Source organism: Leguminivora glycinivorella, chromosome 19 (genome assembly GCF_023078275.1).
Source record: "Leguminivora glycinivorella isolate SPB_JAAS2020 chromosome 19, LegGlyc_1.1, whole genome shotgun sequence".
In the NCBI taxonomy this organism is placed as follows: Eukaryota; Metazoa; Arthropoda; class Insecta; order Lepidoptera; family Tortricidae; genus Leguminivora; species Leguminivora glycinivorella.
In genome coordinates, this window is record NC_062989.1 from 6941889 (window position 1) to 6963250 (window position 21362).

The window sequence follows — 21362 nt, forward strand, 5'->3', positions numbered from 1 at the left end:
GCGCGTATAAATAATTTTTCTACTCCCGAACTGTTATTCGTCATTTACAGGGTCGTGCACAGATCTTTAAAACCCTACATAAAGGTCTATTTCCCAAAGCCAGCGTCCGCCGGCTTTCCGCGCATGTGCGCAGTATCGAAAAAACTGAAAACGCATTGTTTAGCTCTGTAACCATGGCAACGCCTTATAACGACACTGCGGGCGTGCGCGGGAAGGCCATGGGCAGCCGAGCTGACAGTGCAAACCTTTGAGTCAAAATACAGGAAACAGTGTGAATTTCACGAAAGTTATTCAAGAAAACTATTTAAAACTAAGTGCATGGTCGTAGAAAAAGTATTGTATGCAACGGTGTTTAACTGAGTCAAAAAATACTCGTGGCGTCTCAATAACAATTTTCGGCTTCGCCTCAAATTGTTACCCACGCCACTCGTCTTTTTTGACCTCCTTTAAACGCCTGTTGCATAAAATACTATTCCCATACACATGTTTAGTTTTACGCCTTTTTTCATCTACCAAAATTGTCTTGCCATAGAAACGCTTTATTGACATAATAGTACAGTCGACTACAAAGAGATGTATCAATTTTATCACCTTATTACAATGCAATAAGGTGAAAAAGTGTATACATCTCTTTGTAGTCGACCGTACAATAGAACCTTTTGCCCGACAATGACCGAATATCTACGAACTATTTCGTTTTAAATGCGTTAGAGCGCCTAGTAACAAACAGATCAGGGTGCGTAGCCAACGTGCCAATCATTTACGCTCCATAGCGAACGAAACTGAACTGCAACTGTCGAACTAATATGGGAAAGTGATAGACCGCGTTTCGTTATCGTAGCGCAAGCGTTTGTCACCTTGGCTAGCCTCTAGTTATTATTACAATAATTCGAACACTCGTACACTTTGTACAGTCTATTCGATTTGCCGAAGCTATGATTCTAATTTACATTTTATCAGATACTCTTGCAGTGGAAACATAACAATATCCAACATAGAATTTTCGAGATTGAGTAGAGATTTGAAATCCAAAAGGTACTGTCAATTCGTGAGAACGACCATTTCTTGCGTCATTTGCACCAAATATCCCTTAAATGCACGACCTTGACAAATATTTATTCAAATTTGAATTTTGACATGCTGTCAATAGAGTCAAAAATGCATGATGAATATATACATCACTATGTATTTAAGGGTTAAATTAGAAATACACCGTAAAAACTTTGCCTTTTCGATATAGCTTTACCCATCGCATCACAGCAATAGCGAAATAACCTTTTAGAAATACATTTTCATTTCAACATACATACATACATACAATCACGCCTGTGTCCCATGACGGGGTAGGCAGAGCACATGAAACTACTGAAACGTTTCAAGGAGTGTCCACTCTTGGAGAAGACTGGGTTGAAAGACAACGAAACTGTGACATTGCAGTGACAGAGTTTTTGCCAGCCTCTCGTTTTGATTACCAATTTAACCCATATCGCACTAGGGATCGCCTTCTACGACACCCACTGGATAGATTTAACGACGAGCGAGGTCGGAGAAATAACCTTTTCACCACACCAATTTTCATTTCAAATATTTCAATATATAACCCGGAGACCTTCAAATCAAGGGTGAACAGGCATCTTCTGGGCGAGCTCACTCCATCGTAGGCCATCTTTGCCTTTGGCTAGTCTGTAGTCAAGAAAAAAAAATGTGGAAAGTATTTGTAACATTTTTGAGACATTTCTTTCACTGAACTGTAGCGGGATTGGCAAAGCTGTGTTAAAGGAGCAAAATTGTAATATTTTATGGTATCTGACCGCTCATCTCACAGTCAGTACTCACGGTTTCAGAATCATAATAAACCATAAGTATTTTTCCCTGACTTCACAGTTATCTAAGGTAGAAGGTAAGGGCGTCTTTATACGTCAACTGACGCTTTTCGTTACAGTTTGACATCAACCTCAGTCAGACGTTCAGTCTTCAGATTGACGGCACCTTTTGACTAAGCTACATAAATGGCATTAGAGGGAGTTCACGCAATACGGGATCGCGCGTAAGATGGTGTCCACCACATTGCAACCGCCTGGCAGGCGAGCAGCGGACTTTGACACCAACTGAAAAGAAACCATATTTTTCATTTCGTTTCTCCATATCAGGGTGGCTAGCCGAATGGCACAAACGCTCACGAAACGCTCACGAAACGAAGCGCTAGTAGATATCTATCTCTATCGCGCTTGCGTATTGGCGCGACAGAGCCAGCGGTGTATCGCTTTCGTTTGGCGTCGGAGAAATGCCATTCGGCTAGGCACCCTGTTATTCATCGAAAACTCGTAAAGTCTTGTACCTTTCAACTTTTATAGCATTCATAAAGTTACCATTATATAATATACTATTAGCTATTTGTATCTGCACAAGATTTTTAGCATAATAGGAGTATGTGTGTGTATTACAGACGCTTTGCATCCATCTTTGGTAAATAAAGAAATGTAAAGCGAAATGGTTTCCTGCCAATGGTTTTAACCAAGTGATGTGCAAGTTGCGGAAACTTTCCAAAAAAATCTTAAAAATTTCTTGAAAAATTCACGAAACTTTCACGAAAAATAAAGGGAATTTAAATTTATGAAATGGAAAGTTTCCATCCATACAAAGTATAGACTTTTCAAAGTTTCCGAAGTTTTCCTATGTGAAAATTTCAGCATTTTGGAAACTTTCCGTCGGCACATCAGTAGGTTAACCAATGTTTATGTAAGTTGAATTTTGGAAGCTACATTTAAATCTTTTTCAGGTAAAATGTTGTGCTCTATAAATAAATACAGAGTGATGAATGAAATTGTTTTTTTTCTATCTAAATCTAATTCAGTGAGAGCTTCCAACGCGCAGACCTATAAACTCACTAGGGCGGGAGGGGCGCACTATGCGGTGGTGGTGCTCCCGGCCTGCAATTGCATCTGCCGCTGCATCTGTTCCAGCATCTCCTGCATACGGCGAAGCTCTGCCTCCTGCAATAATAATCCATACTAATATTATAAATGGGAAAGTGTGCATGTCTGTTTGTTTGTCCGTCTTTCACGGCAAAACGGAACGACGAATTGACGTGATTTTTAAATGGAGATAGTTGAAGGGATAGAGAGTGACATAGGCTACTTTTTGTCTCTTTCTAACGCGAGCGAAGCCGAGGGCAGAAGCTAGTATTTTATACATTCCTTTTGAGGCAGCTTTGTAAAAAAGAGGAGATATGGAACTATTTTTTTATCATAGCAACACTTAACGTTTTTCAGTACAGATGGCCCTCTGATTTCTACCTGATAAGAAATGACCCATTTTGCGGGCAAAAAATCACCATATATGTACTGAAGAAGTCATTCGTTTGAATAGCAATTTCCAGAGGATGGATCTTTCACTTAACTAAGTTCATTTATGGTGAAACAGATAGTGTGGAGGCGATTTTTTGTTATTTTTCGAATATACCTTTTCGCGCAGCGCGCGCTCTCTCTCGGCGGGGTCCTCAGTGGAACCGTTGCTCAGCCCGTTGGAGTCCGACTCGCTCAATCCACTCTCCGTCGACCTGTATGTAAACTCAATCTTAGCACATATGCCCGAAAATATATTACTATTTTTAATAAATAAAATACTTCATGAAACAGTAACAAATGTCATCATTTTCATCAGCAAGTATTACTTGTAAAACTTGAAACCTTTAAAATGAGTTTAATTATCTTCCATAGTAATCTATTGTAAGTAGTTTATTCAAATTGAGAACGAATAGGTTGCTATGAGATAAAATGTGATTTTAGTGTATCTTTCCAACTATAAAAATGGTGTAATATCATTCTCTGACACACGGAAATAATTTAAAATGCTTTTAATATAAATTATAAGTCTGATAAATTAAAAAGTGTAAATGAAAATATGTGAATAAAAATATTTTAAAAATCTCTTTTTGTAGCTCATAACTCATACATAGTATGTTTTATGACAAAAATGTATGTAAACTTTTTTGTTGGAAATTGTGTCTACTTTAGTTCGTACATACAAAACTTTTCGATATTCATGATAGTTTCCATGAAATATGAAAAAAATACATTTTACCCCCCCTAACCCCACCATAACCCCCTCCAACCAGTACTAGGAAGTTTATCTTTATCGTATAAATACGATTATTTAATGCAATCTTAAAAAGCACACGTAAAACATATTTTTTTATTTATTTTTAAAAATATACATTATTTTTAAAAATATACATTAAAACTTCTGTAATCTTTATTGTATATTTGACTGAACAGTTTCGTTTTGAATTGTGTATAATAATAATTACAACCACTAACAGTATTTATCTCCATTTTAACACAAATCAGCATGTGCAACATGAAATGAATCTACCCGTCAATTTGGGTAGATACGGGTAAATACCGGGTAGATAGGTATTTACCGGGTAAATACCTGGGTGGGTATATTGGGTATTTACCCACGACCCATCTCTAATTGTAAGTATTTATTGAAAAATAAAATGCCAAATATATATGAACATGTATTTTACTATACTAGGTGTCGGCAAACTTTGGAAAAAAAGAGCCAACAGCTGTAGAAATAAGTGGTTTAGGAAAATATTAGTCTTTTATAGCCACGGCCAGTGAAACCTGGCCGCAATGTCAGAGAAAAGGTAATTATTGTTAATTTATCACGTTCTAGAGACTTTAAAATTGGCATTAATCTTAAAAGGCCCACTTGTTCATTTCAGCTCTCAAGTGTTAAATTTTTGGAAAATATATCAATTGAAGACTCTTCCGAGTCTGTTCGGAAAGAGAAGAGTCGTGAAACTCGTGAAATGTATGAAGTCCAATACATTTCACGACTCTTTTTGAACAGACTCTATATTACTTACGTGTGTCGCTTAGGCACTTGTCCGTTGCGCGCGAGACGCTCCGAGCGATAGTTTTCGTAATGAACCTCTTGGGTCACTTCCTGCAGGTCTTGCATGTGTGTACTGCAACAAAAAGACACAATAAATAGCTGTTGCCACCAAATACGTCAGTAAAAGATTTAGTACGTCACTTCGTAAATTATAAAAGTTAACGACTCTGGTAAATTTTCGTTTTTAGTGTCAAGAATATGTTTCCCGTTTTGTTTCAATCTAGATTTTCTTAACTTTTGTAATGTCCACAGGAGAGATCTCCCAAGCACCTCTAAAATCTGTCTAAGAATTTTAAAGTACAAGGAGGAATATTATTCCAAGCACTTGCTCCCAAGTCTAAGGTACTTTAAAGTAGAGGAATATTATTCCAGCACTTGCTTGTCAGATATCGGAAGCAGTCTGTAAACATGAGAGTTTTGTGTGATGTGTGTCATAACTCATAACATAATTAAAGGGAGAACAAGCTCAATAGCATGATTAAAATAAATAAACCAAATCGGCTCGTGTTTTATAAAATATTTGTTTGTATCCAGTACTATTTTTATAAATAAGTTTGTTAGTTTTCTTTCATTCACATGAGCATGGTTCAGGGTTCTTAATTTCGATGACGCGTCGTCTATTGCTGTGTAAGGTACCTTAATGGTGGAGGCATATTATTCCAGCATAAGGTTGCGTGGTATCAAAAGCAGTGCGTAAACAAGTTTTGTGTGGATATGTGTCGTAATCACAAGGTGAATAAGCTTAAATACATACAATCACGCCTGTGTCCCATAAAGGGTTAGGGGAACAAGCTCAAATATATTTTTTATACGTTTGCTAGTTTCTATCACTTACATTAGCATGGTCCTCAGCTTGATGAAGTCGCAGTGCTCTGGGTTCTCAACTTCGACGACGCCCCACGGGTAAAGACGGCCGCGTACGCGCCTCCCACGAACTTCGAGCTGCTGCCCCGCGCCGCATACCGCGAAAGGTACTGCCTCTTTCAGTTGTCGCACCTGTATTTTATATTCAGTTTAAAAACTTTCGCAACCAAGACCCCGCCTGGTGGGCACTCGTGAATTGCTCAGATGCCGGAGAACCCGCTGGGCGGGTTGTCGCCATACACGCCGCCGGTTATAAAACTTATATATTACGTCGGTTTCTGACGTAATGCGCCAGTTTTTGTCTGGTAACTAATGTGTTAAAAACTTATGTGATTTTTTTTTATCAGATAAAGTCGACATATTCAAAGTTTATTAGGTACAACAGGCAAAACGACTAAAAAAAACTATTTAGTCCGTCAGTCAGATCATAAAAAAAATTTGGACATTTATTTTTTCTTTTTTCTCGTAAATGAAAAATGACAACGGTACAGTGCGTTGAAATTTCGTGTGACACGCCTAGGTACATTTTTACCTAAGTGATGTCACAAGCCCCCACTCCGGAACTTTGATGCTCTATATCTTTGTATTTTTTCATTAATTAGATAAAGCGAAAAATATGTGTTCAGTATTTTTAGACGATCTAACTGACGGACTAAACAGAATGCCATTTTTTTATATAGTCGTCATCCCTATTAGAAAACAATGCGATTAACTTGAGTCCTTGTTAAGTAGTTCTGTATTGTAAATTATACAATAGTTCTTACCTGTTCCTTGTAATCCTCGTCTTCATCACTATCGCAGTCCGGGAGTGGGTATATCTTGATGCCCTCACGCTCAATCTCTTCCATTACCTGAAAAACATAAGCAGCTATAAAAAAAACTATGCATAATGCTATTTCGATTGACTAAAACAGCCATCTACTAGGGGAAAGAAAATAGTTGTTGGTCAGAGTAAATAGACCTATAGAATTTTCACATGCTTACAAAACCGCGAAATCCATCGATTCTACCATGGTACCTCTCGCATTCTCTTACTATAAATCTTTGGAACGAATGGAACGCTCTCGAAAATCGAGAACAAACCGGTGAAGGTTATAGAATCCCCCCTTGGGTTAAAATCTGTTTCAAAGATTGTGTTGATGTTGTTTAGTTAGTAACATGAAGCATACCCTAGACTTGAGTCGCTGAACTTCCTTCTTGGTAAGGCAGTCGGCCTTCGCGATGACTGGCACGATGTTGACTTTATTGTGGAGCTGCTTCATGAACTCGATGTCGAGAGGCTTCAACCTGCGATAAGAATTTAAAAATTCAGACAAAGTATTCATTAGATTTAGGGCATGTTGCATCGACTTCTGGATCCGTGAATGTCATTAATATTAAACAATTTAAACCTTATTTCATGGGCAGGACATTTTCAGAAATTGGGACCCAAAATTAGTGACAGTTGTTACCAAAAATTCACTTGATGTCACTTTTGTGACGACAATTAAGAATACATTTTGTCTAAAAACCAACTTTTTTCATGATCTAAATGTAGATTATTGCTTAGTTTATGTAATTAACACAAAAGCAATATTTTTATTGAAATTTCATGCTTAAGTGTCGCCACAAAACTGACGTCGAGTTAATTTGTTAACGACTTTCACTAATTTTGGGTCTCAATTTTTGAAAATGCCCTTCAACCCCTTAGTGGATGAATTACGTGAGAAAAATGTCCTCATTACAAGTTTACAACTATTCCGTGTGCTAAAAAATTGTGACGCTGTTGATTGGATTAAAAGTTTCCGATTTCTGTCCAGTAAATTGACAAAAAAGTACTTTCCAAATTGTTAAACTAACACATGTCGGGGACCTAATGCCTTAGGCCGATATTACATTATCATATATCTATGATCAAAGGTCTGTATGCCTCCTTTTTTCTCCCAATGTGAAGAAAAAGGACATGTTGCCTATGATCATATTTCTATGATAGTAGACTATCGGCCTCTGCAGGATTAAGAGGGGGTAGAGCAGGGAGAATTTTCAGAATCTGTCAAATTACCCCATTACACACACAAACACCCTTCACTCACACTACCTCAATTTACTGTGAAAGGTCAATGACCCTTAATTTTTTTCAAGAGTGTTATTTTGAGTTTGTAGTCAACTACTGACCTCCTTTGAGAAATTAAAACTGTAAAAAAGGTAGGATACAAGAAGACAGAGAAAAAATACGCATCATCTAGCTTTCCTTCTCTGTTCATGTCTCATGTGACTTAAATTTACCTAAATATGTAGATAACGTTCCTTATTCAATTGATTGTTTATCTAGGTGTATTTCAAATTACTTTGCATTTTGCGTTACTTTTCTATACTTAGATTAAAAATCGTCAGCCTGCCTATCCCCGCAAACATTATTCAAAGACGTGTGTGAAGGGCTAAAGGCCGATACCTCCAGGCAGACAATTATGGTCGCGTGATAAATGATAAAACATCAGCCCTATCACACTATTTGTAAGTGCGATAGGGACGGCCCGATGTTATACCATTTATCGCGCGACCATGATTGCCCTGCCGGTCTTCGGAGGCCTGTGCTGTGCATTACGTATATGCGGGGTGTATTAAAGACTAACAGATAGGTACTTTATTCTTTTTGGTCGTTAGGTTTTTTATCAATTTATCGTTTATTTTGATACAAAAATAAAGTATGTGTATAAAATAAAAACCTAATGAATAGAGTACAGCTAGCAGCAGTCATGTCAGAGACACAAAGAAAGACAGGGAATATCGACGCATATCTTATCTTATCCAATACTGCCATCGGCATCTGCATCAGACTCTTGATCTTACCCAATTTCCGAGTCCCTTCTCTTAATTTCAGTTCCTTGAGTTGAAAATGTTGAAACTCATATTTAGTATTAAATAAACCACAAATACATATAAAAATCACAATATAATTTTAAATTATGGCTTAGGCCCTGTACCAGTTGCAGTCGCCACGTCTGTAAAGCCCTTGTAGTTTCTTTTAAATGGCTAAATACCCAGATGTCATGTCATACACATCTGTGATGTAACTGAAAATTAAAAAATATCGCTCAGAGATAAGGTTCAAATTAGCATGGAAAAAAATACAGTGCAGTCAAAATACCATCAAAATACGAAAAAGCATTATGTCAATGTCAATATCACTGCCGTATGCCGTATTTCAGGCCATAAGGGCTGTTTTCTCAAATATGAAAAAATCTCAAAAGCAGAACTTTAAATAGTATTTTATGCAACAGGCGTTTAAAGGAGATCAAAAAAGACGAGTGGCGTGGGTAACAATTTGAGGCGAAGCCGAAAATTGTTATTATAAGACGCCACGAGTATTTTTTGACTCAGTTAAACACCGTTGCATACAATACTTTTTCTACGACCATGCACTTAGTTTTTAATAGGTTTCTTGAATAACTTTCGTGAAATTCACACTGTTTCCTGTATTTTTAACCGACTTCAAAAAAGGAGGAGGTTCTCAATTCGACTGAATGTTTTTTATTTTATTTTATTTTTTTGTTTTTTTTTTGTATGTATGTTACTCGATATCTCCGAGAATCCTGGATCGATTTTGAAAATTTTTTTTTGATCGAACGGGTATAACCCCGAGATGGTCCCATTGACACCAAGTCAGGGTCTGATGATGGTATCTTGGAGAAATCGAGGGAACTCTTCAAATGTTATAGGCACATGTAAGGTTTTTAGTGTATTTTTTTTTCAAAGGTACACCAGTATTTACGCCTGACGGTAGTAATTTTATGTGGCTGAGCTGATGATGGAAGGTCAACTCCTCAATGGTTAGGAGTTAAAGGATAATTCTTTCACTACTGTACATATATTCGGACTGATACATATAATATCACTAGGAACCACGAAAAATCAACAAATAAATTAACTTTTTAACAAAAAATAAAACCGCCTTCAAAAATAAGCGCGTTACAAAACACGGAGAAACTAAAAAGCCAAAAATAACAAACCTTTGAATTCAGATTTCTTATCAGATTGCAATAATCTAAACATCCAAATTATAAACAAATCAATTATTTTTGAAGGCGGGGCCAGCCTGCGTATGGTTGGGAGGGGCAAACAGGTCTGGTACCGACTTCAAAAATAATTGATTAGTTTATAATTTGGATGTTTAGATTATTGCAATCTGAAAAGAAATCTGAATTCAAAGGTTTGTTATTTTTGGCTTTTTAGTTTCTTCGTGCTTTGACGCAAAGGTTTGCACTGTCAGCTCAGCTGCCCAAAGCCTTCCCGCGCACGCGCGCCGTATCGTTATAAGGCGTTGCCATGGTTACAGAGCCAAACAATGCGTTTTCAGTTTTTTCGATACTGCGCGCACGCGCGGAAAGCCGGCGGACACTGGCTTTGGGGAATGGACTTTTAAAGATCTATGCACGACCCTGTAAATGACGAATAATAGTTCGGGAGTAGAAAAAAGACTTTCTAGGAAAATTATTTTGAACTTGATAGGTAGAACAATTTTTAAAAGTTGTACAAAAAAAATCTGAACTAAGTTTGTAACTATATGAAAAGCATTTTTTATCTTAGATTGCATATTTTATATGCATATTATCGTAACGAATTTTCTTTCAAATAAAAAGAGAATTATTAGAATAGGTTGACGGTGTCTACCGTAAACTGGGGTTACATTGACCAATTTGGGAATTTAAACTTCTCTAGCTTCTACATTTAATGGGTATTTTTACCCATTAAATGTAAGAGTTAGAGAAGTATAAATTCCAAAATTGGTCAACGTAACGTAACTAAGGAAGAAAAAAATGGGACCATCAACTTTTTCAGTCTTTTCCTGCTAAAAATTTAAAAAGGTAACAAAATAAGTGATATCAGGATTATTGTTTTCTGTCACGATGCCTGCACGTATGAAATGTTTCTTTTTAACCCAGTGGTTGACTGATAGAGAATGCCTTAAGGCATTATGTCCACCATTTGTACTTATTTTTTTATGTGCAATAAGGAATAAATAAATAAAAAATAAAATAATGTACGCAGAAAAAAAACGATGTGATCAAACATAAAGTGACATTGGGGTTACTTTGATACACTATATATTTTTTTTAATGATAATCGAATGTAGTCCCTTACAAAAGTATTTTATGTCAAGAAAAGATAAAAAAAAATGGTTCGCAGTCAAATATTACAACTCTTTAACGCTATTTTGGGGTTACTTTGATCAAGAATAAAAATTAACATCTTCGAAAAACCAACTTTATTTGTAATTATTTCAATATTTATCACAAGAAGCGATCAAATTATCAGCCTCAACAAGTACCGTGACAAAATCAGACAATAATTAACTATGTGTCATTATGGTCAATGTTACCCCATGCAAGTGATCAAAGACACCCCACAGAGTAAATCATTAGTAGTAAATACCTAGTTTGACTTTATGATACAAAATTCAATACAATGGTATAGCTAAACACATTTCTGGCAACCTAATATTCACTGTGAACCTTTACTTTAATACCCACTACGTTAGTTTAGAAGTTTATTTAAACATGAAAAATAGCAACAAACTATGCTTATATTTTGACACGTTATCCGCACTGCCCACGACCATACTTACTTATTCACCGCGTCAGAGCACCATCTAACTATAAAGGTTGGTTAAGGGTTATCATAATATGTGTAGATTTCATTACCGACCACTCATAACATATTAAATCCTTATTTTTTGGTAAAATAAATATAATACGCTCGTGACAGGTCATATTTTGTTCGCAATCCGAAAGAGTCAACCCTTTTCCCTATTCACCCCCTTCCCGACCCTATTCACTCCAACGTTAGGGTGAGCGAAAATTACTAAATAAAACGACATATTTTCAAAGACAAACCGAAGTTCACACTGCCGGAAGATTTTTTGTGTAAAAAATTAGCATGGCACATATAAAAAAACTGCTATCGACGTTCAAAAGTCTGTTTTGGCCCTATTCACCATGAATTACGTTAGTTATACCCGTTCCGACCCCATGAACCCAAAATCTTCAGAAAACGATGTACTATGTAGCCCAATTTTATTTGGTATTTTGGAGGTAACTAGTAAAAATAATTCAGTTTTACAATTGTGCGAAAATAGATTCTCATTTGGCCGGTTTTTTAAACCTGGCCTGGTGGCCTAGTGGTAATTACGTTAGCTGCGTAAGCTGAAGACCCGGGTTCGATTCCCGGCTCAGCCACCGTGGGCCTTGTCGTTTTATCTTTCGTGTATGATATCTATTTCAATATATGTATGTATGTATGTGAACACTTTATTGTACATAAGACAAGTTAGGACATAAAAATACAGTATAGTTATGATGTACAAAGGCGAACTTATCCCTATAAGGGATCTCTTCCAACCTTTGAGCGAATTGAAAATTTATTATTTATATAAACTTGTAAAAGAACAAATCAAAAATGATTCAATAAAATAATTTTATTTCTTCCCTAGTTGTATAGTGTCATACTTATGATTTTTATTTTAAAGTAATCCATCTATATTATAGCAACCATGGGTGATTTTTGCGGACTTAAGTAGAAACGTGGAGGTAGACAGAAGTGTGATTAACATTTCTAAGTGTTAATTTCTTGTATCTAGTCTAACTACGAAGCAATACATTGACGTATAAATTGCGTCCATATACAGAGAGGTCATTCATAAAAATACCACTTTAGGTAAGTTATATATATTTTATACAATGTGACAAGCATTGACCACACATCCCAATTCACCCCTCTTCCGACCCTAATCAGCCCCTTCGTAAACCTATTCACCCCTTTGCGACCCGATTCCCCCATTCCTGATCCCAGTCACCCCTCAGGCCGCGGATATTTATTCATCCCGTAAAAATTCCCCAACACAGTTGCATCGCTTTCTTCATGAAAACCATTATAAAAATGAAAATATGTCTTATGATTTTCTGTTATACATAAACTTTAGAAGTGTATACACATTCAAAAGGATAATGAACGATTAAAATGAGTAAAAATCCAATAAATTTGAACGTCAACTTTGACAGACATGAAACTGTAAATAAAAATGTGTGGCTTGCACATTTTTACTGTAATTTTAAATATGTAACACATTTTTTTTAGTAACATATTGTGTATAATACTTTTCACTCAACAGATAACTGTTATTGGCCTAAGACTATGTAAAAATATCTATGTAAGTTAAATATTTACGGCTGTTGTCCTATATACCAATAATAATAATAGGACGGCACGGTCGACATTTGTCGGGCATGCCGCCGTCCCGGAGAATCACTCAGGCATATCATTTCCGGTTGTTCTCATCTTGCTAACGGTGAGTACTTGCACAGGCATAATCTCGTAGCCCGGATCATTCACCAGCAGCTTGCTCTTCAATACGGCCTTGTGGACCGCGAAGTACCGTACTACAAGTACTTACCTGCGCCAGTTCTTGAAAATGGCCGTGCCACGCTCTATTGGGATCGATCTATTATCACTGACAGGACTATTGTAGCCAATAAGCCTGACATTGTGACAATAGATCGACCGCAACGCCGGGCCGTGCTCGTTGACATCACCATCCCCCATGATGAGAATCTCGTGAAAGCCGAGAAGGACAAGTCCAGTAAGTACCTAGACTTGGCTCACGAGATAACCACCATGTGGGATGTTGATTCAACGATCATTGTCCCGATAGTCGTTTCAGCGAACGGTCTCATAGCGAAGAGTCTCGACCAACATCTTAAGAGACTCTCGCTCGGTGGTTGGATCAAGGGTCAGATGCAGAAGGCGGTGATTTTGGACACAGCGCGGATAGTCCGACGGTTCCTCTCTCTGCAGCCCTAACCACCGGCAGCTTGGGCCCTGCCCTGCTGCTGGCGGCACCCTAGGTTAGGTTTTTTATAATATGTTTATATTTTTTTTATTGTTTTGTAAGTGGTTTTGTATTTTACTTTTATATTCGTATTATAAATAACCTAGCCTAAGATTTGAAAGAAATAAAGAGAAATAATAATAATAAAAAAACATAATATATTATTTTCCTACTTTGATTGCGGAAAATAGAAGGAATATGTCAAGAAATATAATAACATTATAATACCCCCGGAACCCTTTTCACCCCAAATTACTGTATTTATTAAATTGTCATTATGTAAAATGTCGGAAACTACGGAACCCTACACTGACGCGCTCTTGGTCGATTTGCGAAATGCTATGTAAGAGATAATAAAAAATTACACCTCCCAATTTATAATAAGTTTTTTTTGCAAAAAAAATATTTATTGCTCTCCGAGACATTTTTAAAAACCCCTGACTCAATGGGGATACGACGTTTCATAACAGAGTTCCTATCTTCCTATGATCACCTTTCTGCTCCATCATCAGATTAGCTCCATGATACCATAATATTGCATTGTCACTTGATTTACATAATTATGTTTGCACAATTTCAGCTCAATTGGAAACCGGAAAGTGGGTCAAATTTAGCTTCTACGTTTTGACTCAAACTAACATACCTACTAACAAGGCAAGTTGAATAAAAGCTTGTACCTATAAAGGCTTCTGATACTAGATTTGCAATAAGTTTACTTGTCATAATTTAAGAACAGATGAGACAGACATATCCAATGACACAAGTCTATACCGTTTTCGTGAACTGTCAAATCACCTCATACAATTTACGGCTGTAAGGCAACCAGCTAGGGTTTATTATTGCACTTTAATTACATACTCGTATTAATGATTTCTAGCCCGTAAGATATATATTTGCTTTAACAATGGATAGATATTTATGCAGGTGAAAGTGTAATTTAGGTTTTTATAAAGAATCAAATATTTTTAAGCGACCCGGTCAGATATGTATGCGGATCCTCCCACATCTACCGTCTTGCGATCGTAGCGTCGGGCCAACTGTATGGCTAAGCCGCGCTGACGCGGCGTCTTTTTCCATACAGTTGGCCCGACGCTATACGCTCGCGAGACGCTAGAAAGGGAGACGATGTTTTTGCCGGTCACGGAGCATCACAAATGCATGCAAGCATGTCGTCATATACTTATGGCCCACTATAGAAAATCAGATATTTTTGCACGACTGTTCATAGTCATTTATGCTGATCACCAGCTGGTGTTCCATGAATATTTGGTCTAGTTGAGTGGAGAAGTGCCATACAAAACAAGCGCTTTGTAAACAACGATGTATTTAGGTGATTTATAATTATTATTGTTTTCAACTTACGGTTACGTGTTCGCGGTATGCACAGAGTAAATCTTTAATGAAATTGAGTATTTTTTTTATATACACAATTAAATTTGAACCAGAAGCACTATACCTATACCCGCTCGCATTCCCTTTTTTCTATTCTAAGTAAGAATCGATTAATACGTATCTGAATATGTATGAATAAATTAAATTGTAATTGTTTACATACAACCTGTGAAGTTTGGTTGACAAAATTTGACGTAGGTACTGTCATATATATTTTTAAAATGACGTACTGTTAATACCAGCGTAATGAAAATGTATTCCAATGAGTAAAACAAAACATGAAACTTTTTTCAATTTAACCGAACTAGAATGAAATCATTTATACTCATTCGGTTGTGTTCGTTATTTTCTTTAATAATGTGATATATTTTTTTTATTTTTTATGCACAAGCCATGCACCTTTAAATTTTAAATGAGATTGGATCTCCACCTGACATATTTGATTTACCCTATTTATTTTGAGCACAGTTTTACACTGGTATAGTTTTTCGTGTACGTACACTATTTTCTGTCAAAATATTTGTCAAATTTAATTGTCAACGCGGAGCGACCGGCGACACGTCTGCCTCCGATGAGCCGCTCACGGCATCTAATCGAAAGGAGAATTCTGACAGCAATGGCGAATGTATGGAAATTTTACGATAGTTTAAATTTAAGGTAAAATTTCTTTGTTGCCTTTGAGAGGAAAAATATAAAAAACCTCAAAACTTCTAGTCCATTTATCTGGCTTTTAGAATCACTTAATGTTATAACTAAAGTATTGAATTTTTTTAACAAAGTTTACTAAACGGCGACATACGTTTTTCTCATTTTAGGTCAACTTTGCGTGGGTTTATTTATTATACCTTTAATAATTAGAGATTCTGAATAGTCAAAAGTTGTAGACACACTCTTTAAGATAATAACTACATTTATTTTATTTTATTTAATTTAGAAATGTGAGCAGCATTTGTTAAACGCCGAATGCACTTTTCGAGAATTTCGTACGACCCCCTCTTAAGTTTATAATACAAACCCGTGTCCAAACGTGATGAAATAGAAGCAGCAGTGTAATGTGGTTATGGTGGTGTGGTAGAACGGTGAGTACTTTCGTCTCGTACCTACCTTACTGCAGGAGCAAATTGGGTACAGAATACAAACCCGTGTCCAAACGGCGAGATGAAATAAAATCAGTAGTGTATAGTATATGGTTGTACATCCATAACATTACGTCAGTTAGGCGAATACTTTCGTCTCGTACCTACCTTACTGCAGGAGCAAATTAGGTACAGAATACAAACCCGTGTCCAAACGGCGAGATGAAATAGAAGCAGCAATGTATACGATTGTCGACAATATTACGCCGGTTAAGCCCGCTCTCGTCGCGCAGGAATCTCTCGAATTGCTCGTCGATGTATTGGATGATAGACTGCAAACAAACATGATCGTGTGAACTGTTTGTAAATACCGCTAACCGCGGGTACTGCGGATGATATTGATATACATTACAATCTCGTTTCATGAACGTCACAATCTGGCAGAGAATGCCTTATGGCCTATTACACATTGTGTTTCTTTGTTCCATAAAGTTTAAATAAATAAATAAATAAATAAGCTTTTCTTTCTGTAACTTCTGTATCTAGAGGCTGATGTGACTCGATAGAATGGCACGTGACGTGACTTAGCTACACAAGTACCTAATACACATTATATATATGTTCGAATTTGTTTACGCATTATTATTTACGAAAGCTTTGAGACCATGAGGACAATACTAATATCTTTATAAAAACAATCGCAAACATTTTCTCAAAGTGTCAAAACATGTGTGCACTGAATTTGTTTTGTCCGTCAAATTTCACATCTTAAGAAAAATTGTTGGAGCAACGACGAATTCGTTCCAATTACAGATATTGCTTTGCTAATGCGCTATCTACTGGGATGTTTTATTTTTCCTTACTATATAACCTAACCACAAAATTAAAGTTTTTGGGACCGCAACATAGTGGAACGATTTTCATGAAATATGGCTAAGAACACTCCCGACTAACTCAGCTTTCAAACAAAAAAAACTAAATCGAAATCGGTTCATCCGTTCGGGAACTACGATGCACAGACAGACAGACACACACAGAGACAGACAGACACGTCAAACTTATAACACCCCGTCGTTTTTGCGCCGGGGGTTCAAAAATTAACTTAACATCTCCAAAGATTTTTAACCACAAAATTAAAATTTTGAAAAAACCCCCGACCGCGACCTAGTGGACCGATTTTCATGAAACATGGCTCCCGACTAACTAGCTTTCAGATAAAAAAAACTAAAAAAAGCGTTACACGATAGACAGAAAAGCAGACAGACACGTCAAAATAACAAAAAATGCAAATACATATGTATATCAAGTTCATTAAATATAAACATGTTTCGTGAATGTTAAGGTAACACGCGAACCACTTGAACGCAATACATGCAGTCATAATGCACTTTACATTCGTAAGGTTAATTGGTTAATTAAAACTAGCAATGTCATGGTCTCCACATATGGGCTTAGACGCCTTAGACGTAACAGCTATTTGATGAGAGACCTTTTAGTTTTGTTAACAGACTTAAATATGTAAACTTCACTTGCAAATAGATTCAAATCTAAAAACTTTCATTTTAATAACTGCATAGATTTTAAACTTGGCATATTCTTCTTACAATACATAATATAAATATAAATAAATATAAATATAAATATTGGGGGACACCTTACACAGATCAACTTAGCCCCAAACTAAGCATAGCTTGTACTATGGGTGCTAAGCGACGATATACATATTTAAATAGATAAATACATACTTATATACATAGAAAACATCCATGACTCAGGAACAAATATCTGTGTTCATCACACAAATAAATGCCCTACCGGCGATTACGAACCCAGGACCGCGGCTAGATGGCGCTTAGGGTCACTACCGACTGAGCCAGACCGGTCGTCAATACTACTCTTCGCTACTCTTGAAAAAGATCCTCGGGAATGGATCGAAACATGTCGAGCGTTATATCGAATTTATACGCGAGTTGAGTAACCCGCTAAAAATATTTTTAATTAATATATAATACATTGATACTACGAGCTTTAAGTTCAGTTAATTGATCATCTGAAGCTTCCCAACATTCAGGATATCAGCTCAAAAAGTTCTTAAATTTCTTTAAGTTCAGAAAATTGATAAAGTTCAACAATAAAATGAAGAATAATGAAGTTTCCCAAAATTCGAGAATGCTGGATAAATGAATGTCAGTAAATTAAATTGGTTTCCGTTTCTACGATGCCACAGACAGACAAAACAGAAAATGTGACAAATGACAGACAAAGTAAATATTCTAAATAGCAGAATGCTGGATGATATGAACCTGTCCGAAAAAAGCAAAAGATCATCATCCTCTTTGCGTTATCCCTGCATAAGCCGCGTCTAATGGGAGCCTGGGGTGCGCTTTAACAATAAACCCCAAGATCTGGTGTAGGTACTAATTTTACGAAACTGCAATGTCTGCATATGACCTTCCAACTACTTGGGATTAGTCCAGTTTCTGTGGGAATAAAAAAGCAAAAAGTAACAGCATCAAATAATTGATAGTGAGTGGGCTCCTTAAAATACATACCCTAAAGCAGTCAGTGTTGTCAATAGCGTCTCCATATCCAGGGGTGTCCACAACAGTCAATCGGAGCTTCACACCTCGCTCCTCAATCTCCACCGTTGATGCATCTAGCTTCACCGTTTGATTAGTTTTCTCTGCAACAACATTGTTATGGTTACTTTATCATCTTGTGAATTCTAGGGAATTTAAGAGTGAATTATATATGAAAATAAAGATAAGTAATGTTAGTTTAATTACAAATGCCAAATATTTGGCCGGCAACAGACAGTCTTAAATTTCATAATCTTACGAAATCAGATCGAGTGCACGGATTCCCATACAATTTCGCAACTGTTTACACACAGTCTTATTTTTTAAGATTATGATTTTTTTCATATTGACCTGACAGATTGCGAATAATTTGAATTTTAAGAATGTGTGTGGCAAGGCAGTCAATCTTATTTTATAAGATTATGATTTTTTAAGATTATGAAAATTAAGACTGTCTGTTGCCGGCCTTAGTCTGAGTCACTTTATGTTCCATGTAGTTTCATTTTATTATCTGTATGAATCACAAAAACTACTTTAGTCATGATCATGATTAATAAAGAAGCACTAGTGATAATCTGAACTTAATCTACTTTTTTTCTAGTATTCTGTCATCTTAGGTATCTTAAATAAACTGCCCATGTGGTAACTACAACAACACCAGTAGGCCTAGCACATGATGGCCGCGGGAGTATGTCGCCGCGAGATAGATGACACGTCTTTGTCTAATTGTATTAATGACATAAGGACAGGTAGTCTATCTCGCGGCGACATACTCCCGCGGCCATCATGTGCTAGGCCTGCAGCCACTGTAAACTATAAATCGGGTAAATATTAGAGGAAGTTGTTAGGTTAAATTAGGGCAACTTATCATGATATGCATAATGTCCACATTAATATCACTAAATGCTAGTAATTATAATGTATTTATATTTATAAATTGAATCCAGTTCTGTATGAGAGGATAGAGGCAAAACTAATGTCTAAGGCTGGTTTTAGTGTCACGCGAACCATCCGCGCGGACCAATTTGGTAATTGGTGAAAATATGTGGGCCACACAGAGCAAGGCATGTTGTGCGGCAATGTGTTCGCGTTGCAAATGTCCAAATAGCCATGCCTTGAACGAGGCAGGTTGTTCAACCAAGAAAGACTCTTGGTTGAAATGCCATTGTGCTAGGACATTGTCTTGTCACTTGCCTCACTCTGTATAGACCCACCTAACCCATTGTGACTGTTCTGAAAAACTGCAGAATCTCACCTATAGCATCAGGAATAACTCGTTCTGGATACAGATCCGTCAGAAACAAGGAGTTGACCAGTGTTGATTTGCCCAGTCCACTCTCTCCGACCACCATGAGAGTGAACTCAAAGCCTTTCTTTACTGATTTGCGGTGCACCTGATTGGGCAGGTTTGCAAAGCCGACATAACCTGGGGTTTCCAGGTTGGAAAACTGTGAATATAAAAGGATTTTTGTAGTTAATATATATTATGAGTTTTTTTGACAATCCTTTTAACTTGTTTGAGGATGATTTTGAAGATAAATTATATCCTTACATTGTTTCCTGAGATATTATCCATTCCAAATTTGATTTCAAGTAGATCAGTAGTTTGAGAGTGGAGAGGTTCTTACCTCACAGTTACTTTTGGATTTATGATATTAACAGGAATTGACTAAGATTATAAAAGCTAAAGTGAATAGAATGCATCTGAACTTGCAACATTCATTGCCCCAAATTCTACAAATGTGTGCGCCATATGTGATATTATCTCTCATAAAAAAGTTACTTGAAGTGAACAGTTTTTTATCATTTGTAATTTGTAACTTCCAATACACTAATGATGATGAATAGCTAATGAGATTTATAATGAGGTAGAAAACACAACATAGAGTGTTTGTTAATGAAAAATAAAGAGATGTATTATAAAACTGATACACATTATGATTTTGTATATTGAGAGCAATGAACTTTGTATCAGCAAATAATGAGTAGAAACCACCTAGTTACACACATAATCAGAATTTTAACTCAACACTATCGAAGAAAAGAAAGTACATTCATGCGATAAATATTCCAAACAGTCCACACGCATAAACACTGACACACATCCGCACATAACTGTAACGAAACGAAACTTATTTCGCTACGCTATGTATATACGGTAGTATTGGTTTACTTTTATCCCGATGACTCATAGTCGATGAATTCCATAAATAGTCAATAATATGGACTTTTTTCCTATCTAAGCTTACAAAACTACAACTAATGAACCGATAATTGAAGGAAAATTAACAACAAACTTACGTTCTTTGCGGTGTCGCTTGACATTATAGATTTCTGAATACCTTGCGAATATAACACGAGTGAATATCTACCAGTGGTAGATTTACACTTATAACAATAGAAGCCTTATCTGGATCCTAATGCTGGAGCAAAGATTAATATATTAACTAAAATGGGACCACAGTCGATTATAACTATTATAAGGCCCGACAGGCCGACACAACACAACACAGTGACAACACCTAAGTACTAAACTAATGTCCAATCCGAACGAACCTATCATTTTGAGCTCTATTGTTTGTGGTTCAAGTTCTGTTAGTCTATGGATAAAGTGTTGCCAAGTAGCATTTAAGGAAATCGTATATTTTAAATCTGTAGATAATATGGATTGTGGATCTACTT

At 36.5% G+C, this 21362-nt stretch overlaps 1 protein-coding gene across 3 annotated transcripts; it reads right to left on the reverse strand.

Annotated features, from left to right (window-relative positions):
• Positions 1–1585: 1585 nt before the first annotated feature.
• On the reverse strand, positions 1586–21201 carry LOC125236522 (septin-1). 3 transcript variants are annotated; one of them, XM_048143347.1, is made up of 11 exons: positions 20982–21201; positions 19936–20128; positions 18654–18784; positions 16306–16433; positions 6939–7056; positions 6534–6620; positions 5741–5901; positions 4877–4978; positions 3463–3559; positions 2889–2993; positions 1586–2108 (listed from the first exon to the last, which is right to left on the reverse strand). In XM_048143347.1, exons 1-10 carry the CDS (start codon positions 21003–21005, stop codon positions 2907–2909), a joined length of 1128 nt encoding a protein of 375 aa, XP_047999304.1. In that variant the 5' UTR covers positions 21006–21201; the 3' UTR covers positions 1586–2108; positions 2889–2906. The 3 variants fall into 3 exon arrangements, with proteins under 3 accessions (XP_047999304.1, XP_047999306.1, XP_047999305.1); XM_048143349.1 differs by having other exon boundaries at positions 2877–2993; XM_048143348.1 differs by lacking the exon at positions 20982–21201 and adding an exon at positions 20233–20271.
• Between the last annotated feature and the right edge of the window lie 161 nt (positions 21202–21362).